This window comes from Boleophthalmus pectinirostris, unplaced genomic scaffold (genome assembly GCF_026225935.1).
Source record: "Boleophthalmus pectinirostris isolate CB_2022bp ecotype Guang Dong unplaced genomic scaffold, ASM2622593v1 HiC_scaffold_23, whole genome shotgun sequence".
NCBI classification, from domain to species: Eukaryota; Metazoa; Chordata; class Actinopteri; order Gobiiformes; family Gobiidae; genus Boleophthalmus; species Boleophthalmus pectinirostris.
Window position 1 is genome coordinate 33,625,891 of NW_026571207.1, and position 19,279 is coordinate 33,645,169.

The 19,279-nt window shown below is 38.6% G+C and overlaps 1 protein-coding gene across 1 annotated transcript in view; it reads right to left on the minus strand.

The window, feature by feature from the left end:
* The window catches only part of fat2 (FAT atypical cadherin 2), a 230,789-nt gene that overhangs the window by 93,452 nt on the left and 118,058 nt on the right, over positions 1-19,279 (minus strand). Inside the window, 2 exon segments of the mRNA XM_055158976.1 lie at positions 9,716-9,951; positions 13,277-13,424. Coding sequence (XP_055014951.1) covers positions 9,716-9,951; positions 13,277-13,424 — 384 coding nt within the window.

Here is a 19,279-nt window from a genome sequence, read left to right on the forward strand (position 1 = left end):
TTCAATGTGTCTCAGCATCAAGTGGTTGAAAAGTGCTTATAAACTGATCACAGTGAATAATTAGGAAGCTATGAATGCAGAATGTATGTGAGGAATAACTTTGGACCACTGCAAACTGTTTCAAATGACATAGTTCAGTAAAAATCAGGTGCAGCACCTTTAAATTCTGTTGTCGATGTAATAATAAAGTCGATAGCTCCCCATATACAGGTTTGAGTCCCTGCAATGTTACAAATCCCTGTCCACACACTGCGTCTCCTCGTCTGTAATTGATTTTGCTTCTAGTGCATATAAACAGTGTGTTACATGTCGCTGTGCCAACAGAAAAGCGCTGAATGGAGCTTTGTGCTAATGCGGTGTCACTGAGTCTAATGTAGATTTATACTATGCTCTGTTGTGTCCATTTCTTCTCAAGGCTCTGGGTCTATTACTGATGAAAACTTGGACACGACTTGTGATTAATACTGGGTGAGTTTTTGACTGAAATACTCATCTGACAGAAGTGAGTGAGCCACAGGAGCAGAACGTATCATATAGAAGGCTTTAGGGTGGCTTCACACTTGGTTTAGTTTTGGTCCACTGATGTAGACTTTCACACCCTAGTCCAATTCTTGGGTCCACACAACGCAATAAAAGAGTTATTATGCAGCATATAGACTCCAATATGGTCCTTTCACACCTGCAAACCAACCACTTTGGTCTGATTAAAGTATATCCAAGACTCTTGTGCACAGAGGGTTCGACTGCACATGGCTCGAGGACGCTGAGACTCTCCTGCACGCCAGACCTCCTGGAAGGGAGTGGGCTTCCCACGGAGCCCTTCTGCAGGAATGGTGCAGGCTGATCAGCCTGCAGCAGACATGGTTTTTCAAACCATGTCCGAGAACCCCAGGCCAGGTAGGCCTGGGGTTCTCGGACTTGTAAACCTATGGACAGCCAGCTGCAGGACAGGTGTACAGGTGTCCAGAGCCAATCCCAGCCCCCGTCACAGAGCACTGCTCTGTCTGAAGCTCTGTTACTCAAGTTAGACTTTAATCTGAGTTTTGTTTTCACACAATCTGATTAAATAGAAACTACAACAGTGCTGTTAAACAAGTCCCTCTCACATAACATACTGTCACACATTGTCAGCATTGGTCAACAGTTTTTCCATTATGAACTTCAGCCAACAGTTTAATGATGTGAGCAACAGCTGCCAGTCACTTTAACAAGACATGCAAGAAAATTAAATGTGCCAAAGTCTGAGTGAAGGTACTCGCTGAAGAGACCACAAACACACCTGCAATTTTAGGGTGACCAGAATTTGAGGGTTTTTGATTTCAAAATCAAAAACTGGGACACTCTCAGTTTGAGTGGCTGGTAATAATAAAATTGTGAAACGAGTACATAAGGAAAATTGTTATGCACTCTGTGAGTCAGTATAGTCACATTTTCTTTGTGTTTTTCTTTGTGCAATTCTGAGCAGCTGAGCATTACACTGCATGTGAATTGGTCAAAAACAGGGACACCTGGGACATTTCTTGTATAAAACTGGGACAAATGAATGGTTTTGTATAAATCTGTTGGGACAGGGGACACAGAGCTCAAAACTGGTACTGGGAAACAGGAAATTTGGACTTATATTTGACGTGTAAACAATACAAGCATAAAGTTGCAGTTTGGACTAAATAATTGAAGGCACTTCTGTCTTGCACAACTTTTTGTCTTGCACAAACATGAACCCAAAGTACAGGCAATTTCACACTCCAGTATCACAGAATAATACAGTGTTCCCACGTATAGCCATGACAGTGAACCTAATAAACCAAACAGAGGGATATTACCAGCTAAACGTTGCAGCTGTTGTCATCAACATTTTCTGGGGGTATGATGCTAACTGTAGGCATGCTCTGTCTGAGGCTTTGTTCCTCAAATTAGACTTTAAGGTGCACTATGTCACTTTTCAGATGGGGGTCGGTCACATAATCTGACCAGACAGAAGTGACTTTGACTACGTTCAGACAGCAGGGCTTAATGCTCAATTCGGATTTTTTTTTGTGAAATCCGATGTTTTTGCGAGGTCGTTCACATTTCCAATTAACTGTGACTTGTATGTGACTCCAGTGTGAACTTTAAAAATGCCAAAAGTGTCCCTCATGTGCACTGGAGGACAGGACGACGACAACCGCAGCGAGTGTGCTCTGTGTTTACGGAAGTTGTCCAAAAATGGACGCAGCATCGAGCACCTGGAGATTTTAAAGTTCCTCTCGTACCAGAGCCAGAACATGAACAACTTACTTGTTGTAAGGAGGAGATTGAGAAGGAGAAGGACAAGGTTTTTGGCCGTGGCGTATTGTGGGACAGTCTGTGTGGATGCGGAGACGTTGCCAAGAGTGGTGGGATAGCTATGTGCTTCGCTTAAGTGACACATAGTTCATTAACAATTTTCCTATGAAAAGAAGAATGTTTGTGTACATTTGTGGCTTGTTGATAACGTGTAGGTGGATGAATGCGCTTTGGTCGTTCAGACCGAAGTCGCATGTCAAAAGATCAGATATGTATCGGTTTTAGGACCACATACCCAAGTGTCCAGGGTCGCTTTTGAAAAAATCGAATCTGTGTCGTTCAAACTATCATTAAAAGATCAGATACAGGTCAAATGGGGCCAAAAAATTGGATTTGGGTGACTTCAGGCTGCAGTCTGAACGTAGCCTTAGTTGGTGATCTGATCTGATTAGTGCGTAAAATTACAACCCCAACAGTATTTCGGTTAGTCTTTTTGACCGTTTTGTTGACAATCAAACCCCTAAATAGGACCATGAATGCTTGTCTTAACCACAGGCTCCTGAAAAGTTTTGGTTTAAATCCATTTTGTATTTTTTCTCAAGTTTTCACACAATTTTAACACTTTTTTGACAGTGTTGGCTAATCTGTGTATTGTGTCTCCATGGTAACTGATATAAAACACCCCCAGAGTGATAGGAGAGGGTCAGAGAATTGTATAATTTGGAAAAACATGAATATTTTTATTAGTTGAGCAGCAAAACAATATCTATACATAACTTATCGCTGCAAAACAGATTGACTTCACTTGTGAGAGCTTGCATGAGCCCTAAACCACAGTGTAGCGTGATTGCATTTTGTTTGTGAAACAGAGGTTCATTTCAGGATTGATTGTAGCGTTTCCCCACAGACACGAGCTTGTTTTCCACTTCAGAATTGACTTTTCTTACGGATAAATATATTAACTTTGGGGTGCGTTTGACTTTTAAAAGCGGAGACTGAGACTGAGACTCTGCTTCTGAAATAGCGACAGAATGCAGGTAAAGGCTGTCTCTTTGGACCGCAAGGAGAATCATTTTGGCAGTTCATCTTTTCACAGATTAAAGGAGCTGTACCTGATTTTTTCAGTTTCAAAAATGTGAAAAACAGAACTGGGTCATTTGGAACAGTTTGCAATGGTCCAAAGTTATTCGCTCATTTACTTTATGTATTCAGAGCATCCAAATGATTCACTATGTTGAGTTTATAAGTGCTTTTCGCAACTCTCAAAAGCCAAAGTAGTAATGCCAGCAACAACTAGCATGCTAACCATTCACTTTCTGGATGTTGGACAATAAATGTACCATATTTTTCAGACTATAAGTCACTCTGGAGTATAAGTCGCACCAGACAAAAATAAGTAATGACGAAGACAAAAACATATAAGTCACACCGGACTATAAGTAGCACTTTTTGGAGGGAAATTTATAAAATCAGAGACCAGGAACTGACATTTCATCTTGAAAGGCAAGTTCTAGTAATAACAACAGAACAGAGAACAACAGGCTGAACAGGCGTCTAGTATGTTAACGTAACATATAAACAGTTATTCACATAACTGGAGCATAAACAGCAGAACATAAGTTTATCAAATTCTCGATTTCTCTTCAGATCACTAATTGAACCATTGAATTCTTCATCCTCAGTGTCACTTCTGAACTTCTCCAGAGGTAAACAGAACATCGCTTCCTCTTCTGTGCAGCTGTCCTCATCCTCAGCATCAGTTCCAGTTAGAATTATTCCGGTCTTTCTAAATCCTGACAGGATGGTTTCAGTGTCACTGAAGTCCAGACTTTGTCCATCCATCCAGTGACTTCAGGAAGGTCGCGTGCTGCATCCTCCCAGTTGCCGTGAAGCTGTGTGCTCCATCCCCGTCCCCCCTTTTGCCAGTCCCTAACAAGTTTCTCGCTCATTCCAAACTTTCTTTCTGCTCGATTACCGTTTTTGGCTGAACATTTAACTACTCGCAGCAGGACAGAGACTCTTCCTGCAGGAGACATGCGCAGTAAAGGGTGAAGTGACAGTGGTACAGGAGGAACAGAAGCAGCAGATACTGACACATAAGACTAGAACCTCTCGCGGCTGTCAGTGTGAAAATGTTTATATATAAGTCGTACCGGAGTATAAGTCCTAGGGAAACACCCAAAACATGAAAAAAAGTGCGACTTATAGTCCGAAAAATACGGTAATACTAAAATGATTCAAATGTATGGATGAAGATGGTAGAGAGACGATAGAAGGTCAACCATCTCCTTGTCATCATGTTTTGCCTGGAATAATACTTCTGCCATCTCCATAAAGACAAGCAAGTGACTCTAACAGGTCAGTTACAGGTCAGATCTGTGAAGAGGCGACCTCACTCATATTAAAAATGTTTTTCTAGGTTTACCAAAAAAGACTGTGATCAAACGTAATGCCATACTGTGGAGCACTACAGGCAGACAGCACAACTCCTACCAGAAAAGTTACAAAGTCTGCCTTTAAATGATTAATTACATGAGGGAGTCTGTTGTAGCCATGAGCTTGGAATGGTTTAAATGGAATCACAATTGAAGACCAGGGGCAAAGGTTCCTGTATAAATCATGCATTAAATCCATTAATATTAACTAGTAATTATTTAAAACATATGCAGAGACAGCCTGTGGCCTTCTCTCAGGCAAAATCACTTCATTATAATTCTGCGGTTACACGGTTCTGCTTTGTGTCGTGGTCTGGAGTCATTCAACACAAGTCTGGCAAAAACCATTCACATTTTTCCTGTTATTGCCCACGTGACAAATGAAAAGGTGCTGTACTTGATTTTTACGCTCTTACAGAGGGAGAATTACGCATAATCAACTTTTTTTGTTGTTCTACCATGTTATAACACTGTTCCCCTATCAAAAACATGCCTCAAGTGATTTAGATCTCACCCATGCATGTTTTAGTAATTTAGTGATCTCTCCCGGGGCTCTATTCAAAACCTCCTTATGGTTAGATGTAAGATTTTATCCAAGGCTCCACCCACAAGCCTACGTCACCCATGCTCCCACATGACAATTCTCCATAAATATACATAAAAAGACTGTCAAAACGAAGCTGAAATGTATAAATCAAAAGTGTTTTATTTATAAAAAAGTAACATTGTGGTCTAAATATGTTATGTGTACAATGTGAAAAACAGACCTAGAATGGTTTGCAGTGGTCCAAAGTTATTCCTCACTTACCTTAGGCATTCAGAGCATCATCATTATTAGAGTTGATCATTTCTACTGTATTTTTCGGACTATAATTTTGCAAATTACAAGCTGCAAATAGTGAAATATGCAGCCGAAAATGCAGCCGTAATAGAGCAGCAGAAAGAAAGTTTGGAGTGAGAGAGAAACTTGTGACACCGGGAGGATGCACCATGAAACTTTCCTGGAAGTCACTGGATGAATGGACAAAGCCTGGACTTCAGTGACACCGAATAATTCTAACTGGAACTGATACAGAGTCTGACAACAGCGACACAGAAGAGGAAGCGACGCTCTGTTTACCTCCGGAGGTCGAGGCCGAGTTGCTCAGAAGTGACACCGAGGATGAAGAATTGAATGGATTTAGTGATTTGGAGTGAGATGGAGAGTTTGTTAAACTTGTTCTGTTCTGTTGTTTATGTTATAGTTTATCTGAAGAACTGTTCATATGTGACGTTAACAGTCTGTTGTTCTCTCTTCTATTATTACTAGTACTTGCCTCAGGTCACTGATTTTATTAAATAAATTTCCCTCAAAAAGTGCACCATATAGTCCGACTTATGTATGTTTTTTTCTTCTTCATTATGCATTTTTTGGCTGGTGTGACTTATACTCCAGAGCGACTTATAGTCCAAAAAATATGGTAATTTCAACATTTTTTTCACAACGTTCAAAGGCCAGAGCGGCCACAACTAGCATGCTAACAGTGTCCCAGTATTACATCTTGGTTCACGGAGGACAAAAATGCTTAAGAATGAGATGCAGACAGTCTCATTTTGACCTTAACAGCTGTTTTTTTTCAATATCTTTACTGGGACATGATACATAGGGCTGGGCGATATGGATCAAAAAATATATATCTGGATATATTTTGCTATATCTCGATATACAATATATATATCTCAATATCTGTACAGGAAAAATAACTCCCCAAAACTCCTGCAAAAACAAATATGTCAAATTCCACAAGGTCTTTTATTATTGAAGAGCAACAGGTCGGCAGTTCATGTAGGAACTAAGAGCTTCTGTCACATTTAAGATTACAAAAAAATCCTTGATTACATAAATAATAATTTAACTGTAAAATAAAAGAAATAATACATATTGCCTTCTTTTCATTCATAAATAAAACAACTCAACTCAGGCTCATTTTTCTCTGTAACTGTATGATAACCATGAGCTCGTTTAGCAGAAGAAGCTCGGGAGGTTCCTTATTTTAACAGACCCGTGTTCTTATCCAGCGTAAGGAGCTCTGAGGCTGTTTGGAAACTGAATGTTTCCAAACACTATTGTACAAGTGACACTGCAGCAGATTGATTAAAATCTTCTGCATAAATAAACTTTACATGACTAAACTTTACAACATTTAAAGCCTAACGACTCTAGAGCCACATCAGCCCGATGATTTGAGATTATAATGTGTTCAATGCAGTTTTGCACAAGTGGTGTTTACGTTTAATAGAAACAAAACTTAAAACCACATGGCTCATTTGCATAAACAGCGTACTCCTTGTGCTGCTCATGCGCTTCAGCTTCTTTCGGACTAAAGGACACGACTCAGTGGAATATGAGTGTTCTCTCTGTGACAGAGGATGTGCTGCCGATGGTCTTGTCTGTAAATGGTGGAAAAGTTTTGTGGTGCTAGAAACTTTTCACTGGCATCAACTTTTGGCATTCAGTAGTGAGGAGTGAATGAGACACAAGCAGCCAAATCAGGGAGGTGGGGACGCGCACAGAGAAGGCAAACAAGCGAAGCGGTGAAATCAGAATTAAATATAAACATTATATCGATATATATACGATATGTCAGAGTCCATATTGAGTTTAAAAATATCTCCATATATTTAAAATATCACGATATCGCCCACCCTTAACGATACACTTTACTGTGTTACATGAAACTGGATACAGACCGTTTAAAAATGATATTATACAGATAAAGATGAGAATTCATAAGCGCAAACCAGGTTAAAGGTGTGGAACCAAAATCATTTCTGCTGAATGAAACACGAAACTGTACATTTGGATATTCATTATAAGTAGATGAATAGATAAACTGGTTTGAATTCGTCATAGTTTTTGTTTAATCAGATCTAATAGAAAACACTAAGTCCTGTGTTACTTAAAACTCTAATTTCCCCTTTATCTGAGTCATTAAATGCACCACAGCTGGTTTCTTCAACTTGTCCAGACATATGTGGAGGTTTCAGTATTCAGAATGCTATAATAAACATAATAATAATATTGTATAGAGGGTGTGTGGAGCTGTAGTCTTCCTTTTTGGAGAAAATTGCAGGTTTAAAATGTTTAAATAGAGTCTCTGATCTTTGCTTTCTTCTATATTGTTCCATTACAACATTATTGACTGGGTAATTATCTTAGGTTATTTTAGCATATGTTTAAACTAAGCTTTACCTGGATTTTGGCCAGTAGAAAATATTACACCCGAAGATTGCGTGTGCCCAAAGGAAATCTATTCTTTGATCTTGAATCCTTACATCTGATTTAACCCAAGTTGTCCTGGTTTGGTCCCATTTTAATCTAGGAATGATCCGATATGGATTTTTGGAGCAGACACAATATTCGTCATTTGCCGGTACTACGAATATTTAGTTATAGCAAAAATAACTTTTCACTGTTGTAAAAATAACAGTGATTTATATGGTATTTCTTTGTGATTACGTATACTTAGTTTGGTCGTTGTTGAAACTTCAGTGTTATAAAAAAGGCTATGGCAGTTCCTAGTAATTTACATTAAAGTGGGGCCCATGTGAGGCTTCTTACCCCAGGCCCCCAAATTTCTGTCAACGTGCCTGATCCTAGACTACAAAATAAACACAATGTAGGAATTTAAGACACTAATTTACTCATTTCACTAAAATTGCTAAATTTAAAAGTAAAGCAACAAGCCAAATAACTAGAAATGTAACAATATTCAAACCTCTCGGTACGATATTTTCACGATATACATCTCACGGTATGATATTTATTGCGACATTTTGTGGAGGCTAACAAAACTGTGAATACTCTACTTTTCCCTCTTTAAATGCCTTGACGAGACTTATGGTGCGTTTCATCATCACTTCACGTAGTTTGTAATGTTTCGTGTGTCCGAAACTTGGTGAAAACGTAGACGCCAACTGGAAGGCTGTTAATGTTGTTTAGGGTGACCGTATTTCCATTTGTGAAAACCCGGACACCTTACCAGGGATAGGGGGTAGGGGGCCTCGACACTGAGCTACAATCACCTCACAACCTGTGCACATGGCCTCCCACTTGTCTCGACCGGGACGGAAAACGGAGAATTTCTTGTCCAAGTCATCGTTAAATGCGCATTTGCGCTTCGGCAAGTTGGAAGCTGACTGACTGTTTGTGTCTGCTTGCTCCTTCTGAGTTACAGACGCTATGAGAGACACTCAGTTTAATGGCCCAATGAAAGATCATGAAAACCCGGACATTTCCATCACTTTATGAAAAAAAACTGTCCGGGCTCAGGACAGGATGCAAAAAACAGACATTGGTTTGGTCACCCTAATGTTGTTTATCTTCTGTTAGCGACTCTAGGGACGTTTATCAATTAATTTAAAACAAGTCTGTGTTCAATTTTGGCCTCATCACAACACGACCACCAAAGTAATGCGAGTGACTGAAACCACCAAAGCGTCCAAGCACAATGAAAACACTTCATACTTAAAAGTGACACTGGGTGCATCTATCTTGGATGGAGTTCCGAGTTCTGCCATCCGAGGAAAAGGAATGTATCAGTTTCTCTAAGCAATGTCCTTGAACCTCCGAGTTGAATGGATAATTGAAAACGCACCATTAATCCTAAGAACTAAGATTTAAAAGTTCCTGTAGTCTGCAGTGAAATGGAACAAAGGATCATGAATCATTATGTAGTTCCCTGTGTTTTTTTTTTTTTTTTTTACCTATTTCTGCACCATAACTATTCATTTAACTGAAGAGACTTGTACTTGTCTACTTAGTACTACTACTACTTGTCTACTTGTCTACTACTGTAAACTGTGATGGTCCATGATATTATTGTAAGACCTTTGATGATATGATACCATGATATTTCTGTTATTGCAACATTCCTACAAATATCCCTGCAATCTGCTCATTCCTAAACCGAACGGACAAAAGTTTAAACTAAATAAAATTATGCAAAACTACAGGATAAAGAAAAAAATCTGACCTGTGTCTCTGTCCAGGTGGAATCGTCCGTCGTCGTTGCCGGACACGAGGCGGTAAACGATGGGTTCGGCGCTCTCTCTGCTCATAGACGACAGGCTCATGACCTCTGACCCCACAGCAAAGGATTCTGGGAGCTGGGCAGTGTACTCGGAGCTGGAGAACACGGGCTGATATTCGTCCAGAGAAACCACCTCCACCTCCACCGTGGTGACGGACGACAGCTGGCGAGGAAGGCCCCTGAACATGGAAAATATTGTGCGTTATAGGGATATTTATTCATTCATCTATGGGGTATTAACTGAAGCTGAAGCTCTGGGTCTCCAGATTAATGAAAAGAGAAATAAACTTTATAACTAGGGTTGTCCCGATCTGATCACATGATTAGAAATCAGTGCCGATCACGTGACTGCGGACTCGATCCGGACGTTATGTGCCGATCAGGTATCGGATAAATAATATATAATATATATGTATATAACACACAGGACACACAGCACACAACAGTTTTTCTGAGGCGCAGGATTTGCTCAGGGACGTCCAGTCAGCGCAACTCTCTGCCCCAGCGCCTACTGTACTGGAGGCGCACTTACGCAGGAACTTTTGAGCCGTGCCGTGCTCGGGTGCTGTTACCTCTGTGTACATCTGTGTGGCCGATGGCGTCATCGCACGACGCTGTTTGTTTCAAACAAAACAAACAGCGCTGTTGCGCAGCGGAGCTAGCGCTATTGGCGATGAGGGTCCTTCCGTTGCGGTGCGCACTTTTCTCTGGGTTCATGGATGTGGTGGAGGTGCGGGGGAGTGGGGGCGGTTGGGGGAAAGAGGCTGTGGGGCTTCTGTCGTCTTGTTTTTATTTAGTAACATTTTGTATTATTTGGGTATCATAGACAAGCCTAAATGTTTCAAATATAATGCACAGGCTTCCATATAATATCAAATATACAAAGTGTAGATTGTGCAGAGTCGAGTCTCAGGTCTGGTCTGATTCTGGTCTGGTTCCTGTTTTGTCCAGTTCATTAAGTTTACTAAGTTACACATTCCAAGACCAGACTGTGAAAAGTGAAGATTTTCAACAATGATGATGAAAGGTTAGAAAAGTTAATTAAAAAAATTAAAGTTTAGGACATTTGATTTTTCAGACTAAGTTCAGCCCAAATACTACACATTGAAATCAAACATCCTGGATCTTATTCTTTGCTCTTAGTTCATTTTATAATGTTTTATAGAAGTATCGGATTGGGACTCGGGATCAGCACATCAAAAATCAAAATCAAATCAAAAGAACTTGCACTCAGGGGCAAAAAAATGTGATCGGGACATCCCTAATTATAACATGTAGAAAGGTAAAAGTAAATAATTCCTTCTTGAATGTGTCCAGTTAAAGATATGTCTCTGTCCACTTTTGTTTTTCTGACTCTTGCAGTGCATTGTGGTCTGATCAGTCTAGTGACACTACTTTTCAAGATGCACTGAGGGAAATTTAAATGCACTACTTTTTCACCTGCTAGACATTCTTAGCACGAATAAATACAATGTTTTTGTCAGAAAATATGTGCTTTCTGATCCGCACCAATATTTGTGTGGACTCAGTGGGAGATGTACAACAAAGATTCTCTGGAGTTGGACAAAAGTGAAGTCCAGGAAGCGGAAAGCAGAGGACAGAAAAGCTGCAGCTGTCTCTGCATTAAGCCCGTTTGAGCCCTGCGCGTGTCTGTCAGTGTAACAAGCAGGTATTTTGAAAAGTTTGTTTACATCTGTCCCTCTGAAATTGAGCTTCAAATGCAGATGAATGGGCCCATATGATGCTATTTTCTGAGCTATGTTATAATGTTTCCTCATCACAAACACACCTGCAGCTGTCTTAACATAACATCACGAAACATTATGCCCTGACGAAGACCATCTTGTTGGTCGAAACGCGTTGGTGTCCCTTCGTAGAATAAAGGACTTTTAATATATTCAGTCGGAGTGTTGCGGGTTTGTACCTTGCCCACTTTTAAATTTTTCAGTAAGGGTAACTTTTGGCTAAGATTAACCCTCGTAAAGCACCTGTATGCTGCTATTTTTAACTTTTTTATGACCTGGTGAAGCGCTCGACCTCTTTTCTTCATCTGACACCTGGAGTTGTGTTTTGTTTCACTCACACATGTTTAACACACAAACCCTGCACATTTAGACTTGAGTCTGAGTTCTTCTCGCAAACAGAAAACACTCTATTCCACCTTGTGATGTCATGTGGTAATACAGGAAGTGCTCCACTGTGTTTTTAAACTCTATGCACCTTCACTGGAATCATTCGGATACCGTATTTTCCACACTACAGGGCGCACTTAAAAGCCTTTATTTTCATCCAAAAACGACTGCACGCCTTATAATCCAGAGCGCCTTATATATGAATTTATTGTTGTGTCTTAGTACGACTTTAGTAAACTACAAAGCCGCACCACTTGCAGCATTATGGCTCCCGTAGTCAGGAGCATCGTGGAGTAAAACATACTGTGATTCCTTTTAATATCAAAATGCACCTGTCAAGAGACACGCTCACAACGCCCACTTTAAACTCAAGGCGTTTAGAAAGTGAAAGTGCGAGCTGTGTGGGAGCAGTGGATGAGAGAAGGAGAACACACATTTCACCAAGACAGAGAGACAGCGCCGAGCCACTTACGCCACGATCTGCCAACGGATCGTGGACGCCTGGGCTAAGGATCAGTATCAACTGTGGTCCGAGCTTTCACCAAGACCAGAATCATCACTGAACTGCCAGGGAACAGTAACCACACTGACTCGGATAATGAAGAGAGGGATGTGGACGTGCTGGACGCTGTAATCGCCCAACTGTTTGAACAATTATGAGTTATTGTGAATATTCTAACAATTTAGCGTCTCAGACAGTATTTTTCTTACGCGTTACAATTGAACAAAGTTGAGAGTTATTGTGAACTCGTTAAATAAAGTTTGACTGACTTATCTAACTGTTGTGTTTCGTTTAATGCGCCTTATAGTCCAATGCAGTTTATATGTGAAAAAAGTTTGAAAATAGACTAGTCTTTGACAGTGCGCCTTATAATCCAGTGCGCCCTATAGTGTGGAAAATATGGTAATTTCAGCCCTGGAATTGTCTCTGCTAAACAAAAAGTAAAATGTAGTTGTTAACTTGAAAACTACTGCTTCATGACATCACAAGGTAAACAACTAATAATAATAAAAGTTTACTCAGACATGTGTGAATGAAACAAAACACTCTCCAGGTCTGTTTTGAGGAGGTAACAGAATCATGACTTAAAACTCACAATTTCACTCAATTTTGCATAATACAGGACCTTTATAATTTAAAATGCTAGTCACTTATTAGTAATGTATAAATATAGAAAACTAAATACACACTTCACATTTATATGAATTAAGAAGTGATGAGAGAATCGATAAAGAACCAAATTGATGAGAGGAAGTGACATTTGGACACAGCTCTGGTTGAATATTCTTGCTTGTATTTATAGCTTTTTTAAACTCTATTGATAGCCTGTATATTGTGTACTACGATCACAATAGTTTCATGTTGAAGTACCTGTCTGTGGCTTTGACTTTGATCTGAAAATTGGGCGGGGCTTCAGAGGTCAGAGGCCGCTCCAGTCGCAGGATTCCAGAAAACTCATCCAAAGAGAAGAAGCCTTCGTCCCCGGAGACAAGGGAGTAGCGCACCTCCGAGTTTATACCTGAAGGAACAGACAGAAGTTAGAGTTGGAATATTCTGGCAGTTTAAAATCTAGAGTGGGTGGGTCCTGGTTGTGGGTTAGACTCCTGATCTGTGAGTGGAGTGTGCATGTTCTCCCTGTGCTTCAGTATCTTCAAATCTATCATTTTTAAGTGATATTATTGTTGTTATTATCTGAGCAATGCATCTACACAGGAATCTTTGGTGTTATAAGCGTGAATTCTTTGACACACCCACATTTTTTGACGCAGTGAAAACAGTGAAAGTAATTGTTCATAGATTTATGATCATCTAAACCACGATGTGTCCCCTGAGGGCCCGTTTAAACCAAACTCCAAAACAAACACCTGCAGTTACAGTTGGACGAGACATTTCTTAAAACTATTTAAAGATGATCTCACAGGTTCTGTTTTGAGCGCAGACGTTTGGTTAAAGATGCATTATGAAACTTGTCTGGTGAAAGGTGCCATCTGCTTGTCTCCATGGAGACGTTTCTCTGGAATGTCAATGTTCCACTCGATGGCATTATACTTATTTTATGATATTATTATATTTTGCATCTGCTCAATTACAGTTCGTTTGTTTGCAAAAATATGTTAAACACACTTACACATATAAACACATGTTGTCTGTCCACAGATCTGACCTGTAACTTGGCCTGGTGATGTACCAGACCTGCTTGTCTCTATGGGACTCAATATATTTAATGCCATAATGTGTAATATTGAAGCAAAAACATAATAATATCTCCATGGAGAGTCTCCTCCAGAAAAGTTGCACAGCTACATTTAATCTAAATTAAACATATTTAACTAAATAGTGGGACTTAAAAAAAAAAACATTTGGTATATTGTCAATATTTGGTAGCAAATATGTGTTATTTCAGTTTTAGTACTGATTTAGTTTTAGTTCTGGTTGAGGTTTAGTCCTGGTTTAGTTTTAGTCTTGGGTTAGTTTTAGTCCTGATTTAGTTTTAGTTCTGGTTTAGTTTTAGTCCTGGTTTATCTTTAGTCCTATTTTAGTTTTAATCCTGGTTTATCTTTAGTCCTGGTTTTGATTTAGTTCTGGTTTAGTTTTAGTTCTGAATTAGTTTTAGTTCTGGTTTAGTTTTAGTTCTGGTTTAGTTTTAGTCCTGGTTTAGTTCTTATTTAGTCTTGTTGGATTTTTCGGTTCAACACCACATGCAACTGATTTGATAAAAAAGTATTTTTCTCCAAAACATCTCTGTTCACCAAATGAATTATAATTTATTATTACTGTCGGAATGTAAACGTATGTTTCCCTTAGAGTGATAAGATTCAATTTGAAACTTTTGTTGAAATAACTATTGAAGTTATTCATATACTGTCATTCCTAAATATCTTATGCATACCTTTTATTCTCAGTTTGGTAAAAGATTGTTTATATAAATACTTTACATGAGCAAAAACCTATTTCCAGATTCCACTGTCGCAGAGAGAAAACAGAGCTGCCACTAGGGGGAGTCCAGATCTTCTCAGCGCCTCTAAACTAAGTCTTAATGTTTATGGTTCAGTGTGTTATTGGTGCACTTTCACTGAACATGTCTCTGCACTGCCCTGTAATGAAACTCTTACCTGTTCAGACCTGAGTCGACCTGAACACACTTTTACTGTGGGAGACCGCGGCTCATTTGCATTTTAAATGAACAACACAAGGAAAAGTTCTGAGCTGTGAGAAGTGACTGAAAACATGGTTTCTGTGCAGGGCTGTGGCTTAGTGGTTAAAGTGTTAACCCCCCAAACTAGAGGGTTGGTGGTTTGATTCCTGCTGTGACCAACTTACTTCAGTTCAAAGGTTAGGGTCAGTGTTGGGGAGTAACAGATTACATGTACCGGAGTTACGTAATCAGAGTACAAATTATGAGTAACTGTATTCAGTTACAGTTACTGTTTCAGTGAGTGGTATTTGGATTACAGTTAATTTGTTGAAATAAATGGATTACACGGTATTTTCCTGTTTTCACATTATTTCTTATTTATTTATTTTATTTTTTATTTTTTTCGGTAATTCCACTCATTGCTGGAAACTAAACCAGGTCTAAACCAGGACTAAATCAGGACTAAAACCAGGTCTAAGTTAGATCTAAACCAGGTCTAAACAAGGACTAAACCAGGACTAAAACCAGGTCTAAACTAGATCTAAACCAGGACTAAAACCAGGTCTAAGATAGATCTAAACCAGGTCTAAACCAGGACTAAATCAGATCTAAAACCAGGTCTAAGCTAGATCTAAACCAGGTCTAAACCAGGACTAAACCAGGACTAAAACCAGGTCTAAACCAGGACTAAACCAGGACTAAAACCAGTACTAAACTAGATCTAAACCAGGACTAAAACCAGGTCTAAAATAGATCTAAACCAGGTCTAAACCAGGACTAAACCAGGACTAAAACCAGGTCTAAACTAGATCTAAACCAGGACTAAAACAGGATTTAACAGGACTAAACCATGCTGTGCGGACGTGTCTCCTCCTCTTCTATAATAATATCTATAATATCTTTAACACGGTTAAGTTTCCTCGTCTTTGCTTCTCTACAGCAAATCAAGTAATCCAAAGTATTCAGATTACGTTACTCACTTTAAATAACTTCATGGATTACGTTACAAACTACATTTTGGGGTATGTAATCTGTAATCTGTAGGGGAATACATTTTAAAAGTCACCTTCCCAACACTGGTTAGGGTCATGGAAAGTGTTGAAAATCAGATATTAATCAATACTAAAACTACTAGTAATATGGAAATGAGATACTCTCTTTCTGATCTATGTTATAATGTAGTTTCCTCATGTTTTCCTCATGTTTAACACACAATCCATGCATACTTAGACGTTTACTGCTCTTCTCTCAAACAGAAAACATTCTGCTCCAACTTGTGATGTCATGTGGTAATACAGGACATGCTCCACTGTGTTTTTAAACTCCACACACCTTCACTAGAATCATCTGGATGATTTCAACTTTGAATTGTCAATCTCTACTGAATTAAAGGTAAAAGGAGCTGTTAACTTAAAAACTACTACTGCTTCATGACATCACAAGGTGGAACAGAGCATTTTGAGCTCTGGAAATAATATAGGTAACTAATAATAAAGGTTACTGGACGTTTTAAGTCTCATCTTAAGACTCACTTTTATTCTCTGGCTTTTAATACTGCATGAGTTGTGTGGTCTTCTGTGTTTTGTTTTATTTTATTTTATTGTTTTTATATTTTATTTTATTTTATTGTTTTTATCTATTTTAATTTTAGTACTGCTTTTATGTATAGATTTTTATTATTTTTGTTAATTGATTTTATTATTATTAGATCTAGTTTAGACCTGTTTTAGTCCTGTTTTAATCCTGGTTTAGACCTGGTTTAGACCTGGTTTTAGACCTGGTTTAGACCTGGTTTAGACCTGGTTTAGACCTGGTTTTAGACCTGGTTTTAGACCTGGTTTAGACCTGGTTTAGACCTGGTTTAGACCTGGTTTAGACCTGTTTTATACCTGGTTTTAGACCTGGTTTTAGACCTGGTTTTAGACCTGGTTTTAGATCTAGTTTAGACCTGGTTTAGTTTCCTGCAATGAGTGGAATTACCGAAAAAAAACCAAAAAAAACCAAAAAAAAAAACAAAAAAAATGGGGGGATTTAGCCCAAAATGCGAAAACAGGAAAATACCTCTGTGTAATCCATTTATTTCAACAAAGTAACTCTAATCCAATTACCACTCACTGAAACAGTAACTGTAACTGAATACAGTTACTTATAATTTGTACTCTGATTACGTAACTCCGGTTCATGTAATCTGTTACTCCCCAACACTGTTTATTCCTTAGTATCAAACTAGAGTTTGTCATGTTAGTTTGGAGAAAGTAAGTTTGGGATCAGATTTTATTTTGTTGTTCATTTTCTTCCTACAATTATCAGATATAAATGAACAATAAAATCTAGTTCCGTTGTGTCCTTGGGCAAGACACTTCACCTACTGCGGCGCTCCAAGTTTCTGTCAGACAGTGAGCGCCAGAGAGTGTTGTGTCGCTCTTATTTAACAGAGAAAGAATGAATCACGTCGCGTAACGTGCTTTGTTTATTGTGAAAGAAGAAGAACATTCGATTTAAGGTTTAATTAAAACTCTTATCAACTAAGACCTGTCATCAAAAGCACTGTGTATACATGCAGACAATACAGGCTGTTGTTGTGCCCTTTGGCAAGACAGTTTCTTTCAGTTTTTACCTCTTTCCTGTGTAATTTCAATGCAATTACCGTCCTTTCAGTGCACGGCATGTTTGTGAGTCTGTGTAAAGACCAGAAATCATTTGACGACTAAATTAGTGGACAATTATTTCACTAAGTCAAGTCGCTACTTTACTTTTACTTGTCATTTTCATTCAGGTCATATTTTCACGCTCTGTTCCACCTTGTGATGTCATGAAGAAGGAGTTTTCAAGTTGGTTCAAAAGAGATTCTAGAGCTGAAATGATTCTAGTGAAGGTCAACTCCTGATCTGTTTGTGCTGAGGAAACATCATTAGAACATAGATCAGAAAATGCCCTTTAACTGATGTAAAACTACGATAAATATTTAGCACAGGCTCTATCCCACCAAACTGAGAAATAATTACAAAAACTGTTCATTTTAACTTTGTGAATTTTAGACAAGTAAGATCTTTTATGACTATTTGGAGCATGAATGTTTTTACACTCCATGATTCTGTCTCATATAGAGGATTGCAGAACCACGTGGTCACTCGCCGCTGGCACAAAACTCCAACACATCGAATCAGTTTTTAAAAAGCCATAAAAATATTGGACAAGAAACCATTTTCATTTCACCACTGGGTCCAGGTCAAGCGGTAACGGAGGGAAACAGGGGCAGATTTTTTACATTCAAATGTCTCTTATTCAGAAACTAGAGGGACTATTGAAATAAGTAAAGTATCAGAATGTAGGAAAGAGTTACACTCCAACAGGGTCAAGTTAAACCTGTGATATTCTTTCAAGTTGTTGACAAAAAATTTTAAAACTCATGTCGGTAACGGAGGGAATGAAATATGCAGCACTTTTTGGGCAATAAATCCAAACAGTGATAACTCTTGGTTCTCACTTCCATATCCTTAACAAACTGGTTTGAATATTTGCTTCATATAGTTTTCTACTTTTCTTTCTGAATACTTTAATATTACTTCAAAATGAAAGGTAACTATTTCTATAAAATATGTCAGTCCTTCCAAGCTAATTTTTATCATTTTAAATAAATTTTTTTTTTGAAAAATCATGTACCTTCATCAACAGTTCAAAGATGGAATAACACAAGATATGATGAAATACATCCATTTATTGACATGATTTGCAGGTCTTTGAAATTTGGGAAATAATTTTTGTTCCATGTTTCATACATGGTCTGTTTAAAATGTATGGAACTTTAGAACCAAAAATGGTACAGAAAAAAGGTCAACAGTTTCATAAACTAGAGTACATATGTATCTGTTCAATACATTTTTATATCAGATGCATTAACTTGAATTTTTGGTCTTGCTGTTTACTTCTGCTTGACCGGCCCCACTGCACTATTTTAGACAAGCACAATCTGCTTAATTTTAATATTTTTGTTGATTTTAAATATGGATGTTTTGTGTATAAAATTCTGTATGGACTTGCTCCTCCTCCGTTACAGAATTTTATTAAAGTAAAAACTGTCAGTGGGATGGGAACTAGGGCCACAGCCCGGGGGAACTGTGAGCTCCACACGGATGCACCACATTCGGACAAAGTGTGTCTCAGTCTAAATTTTGGAACAGTCTCCCATTATCAATAAGAGAAACTCCAACACTGGACACTTTCAAATCCCACTTGAA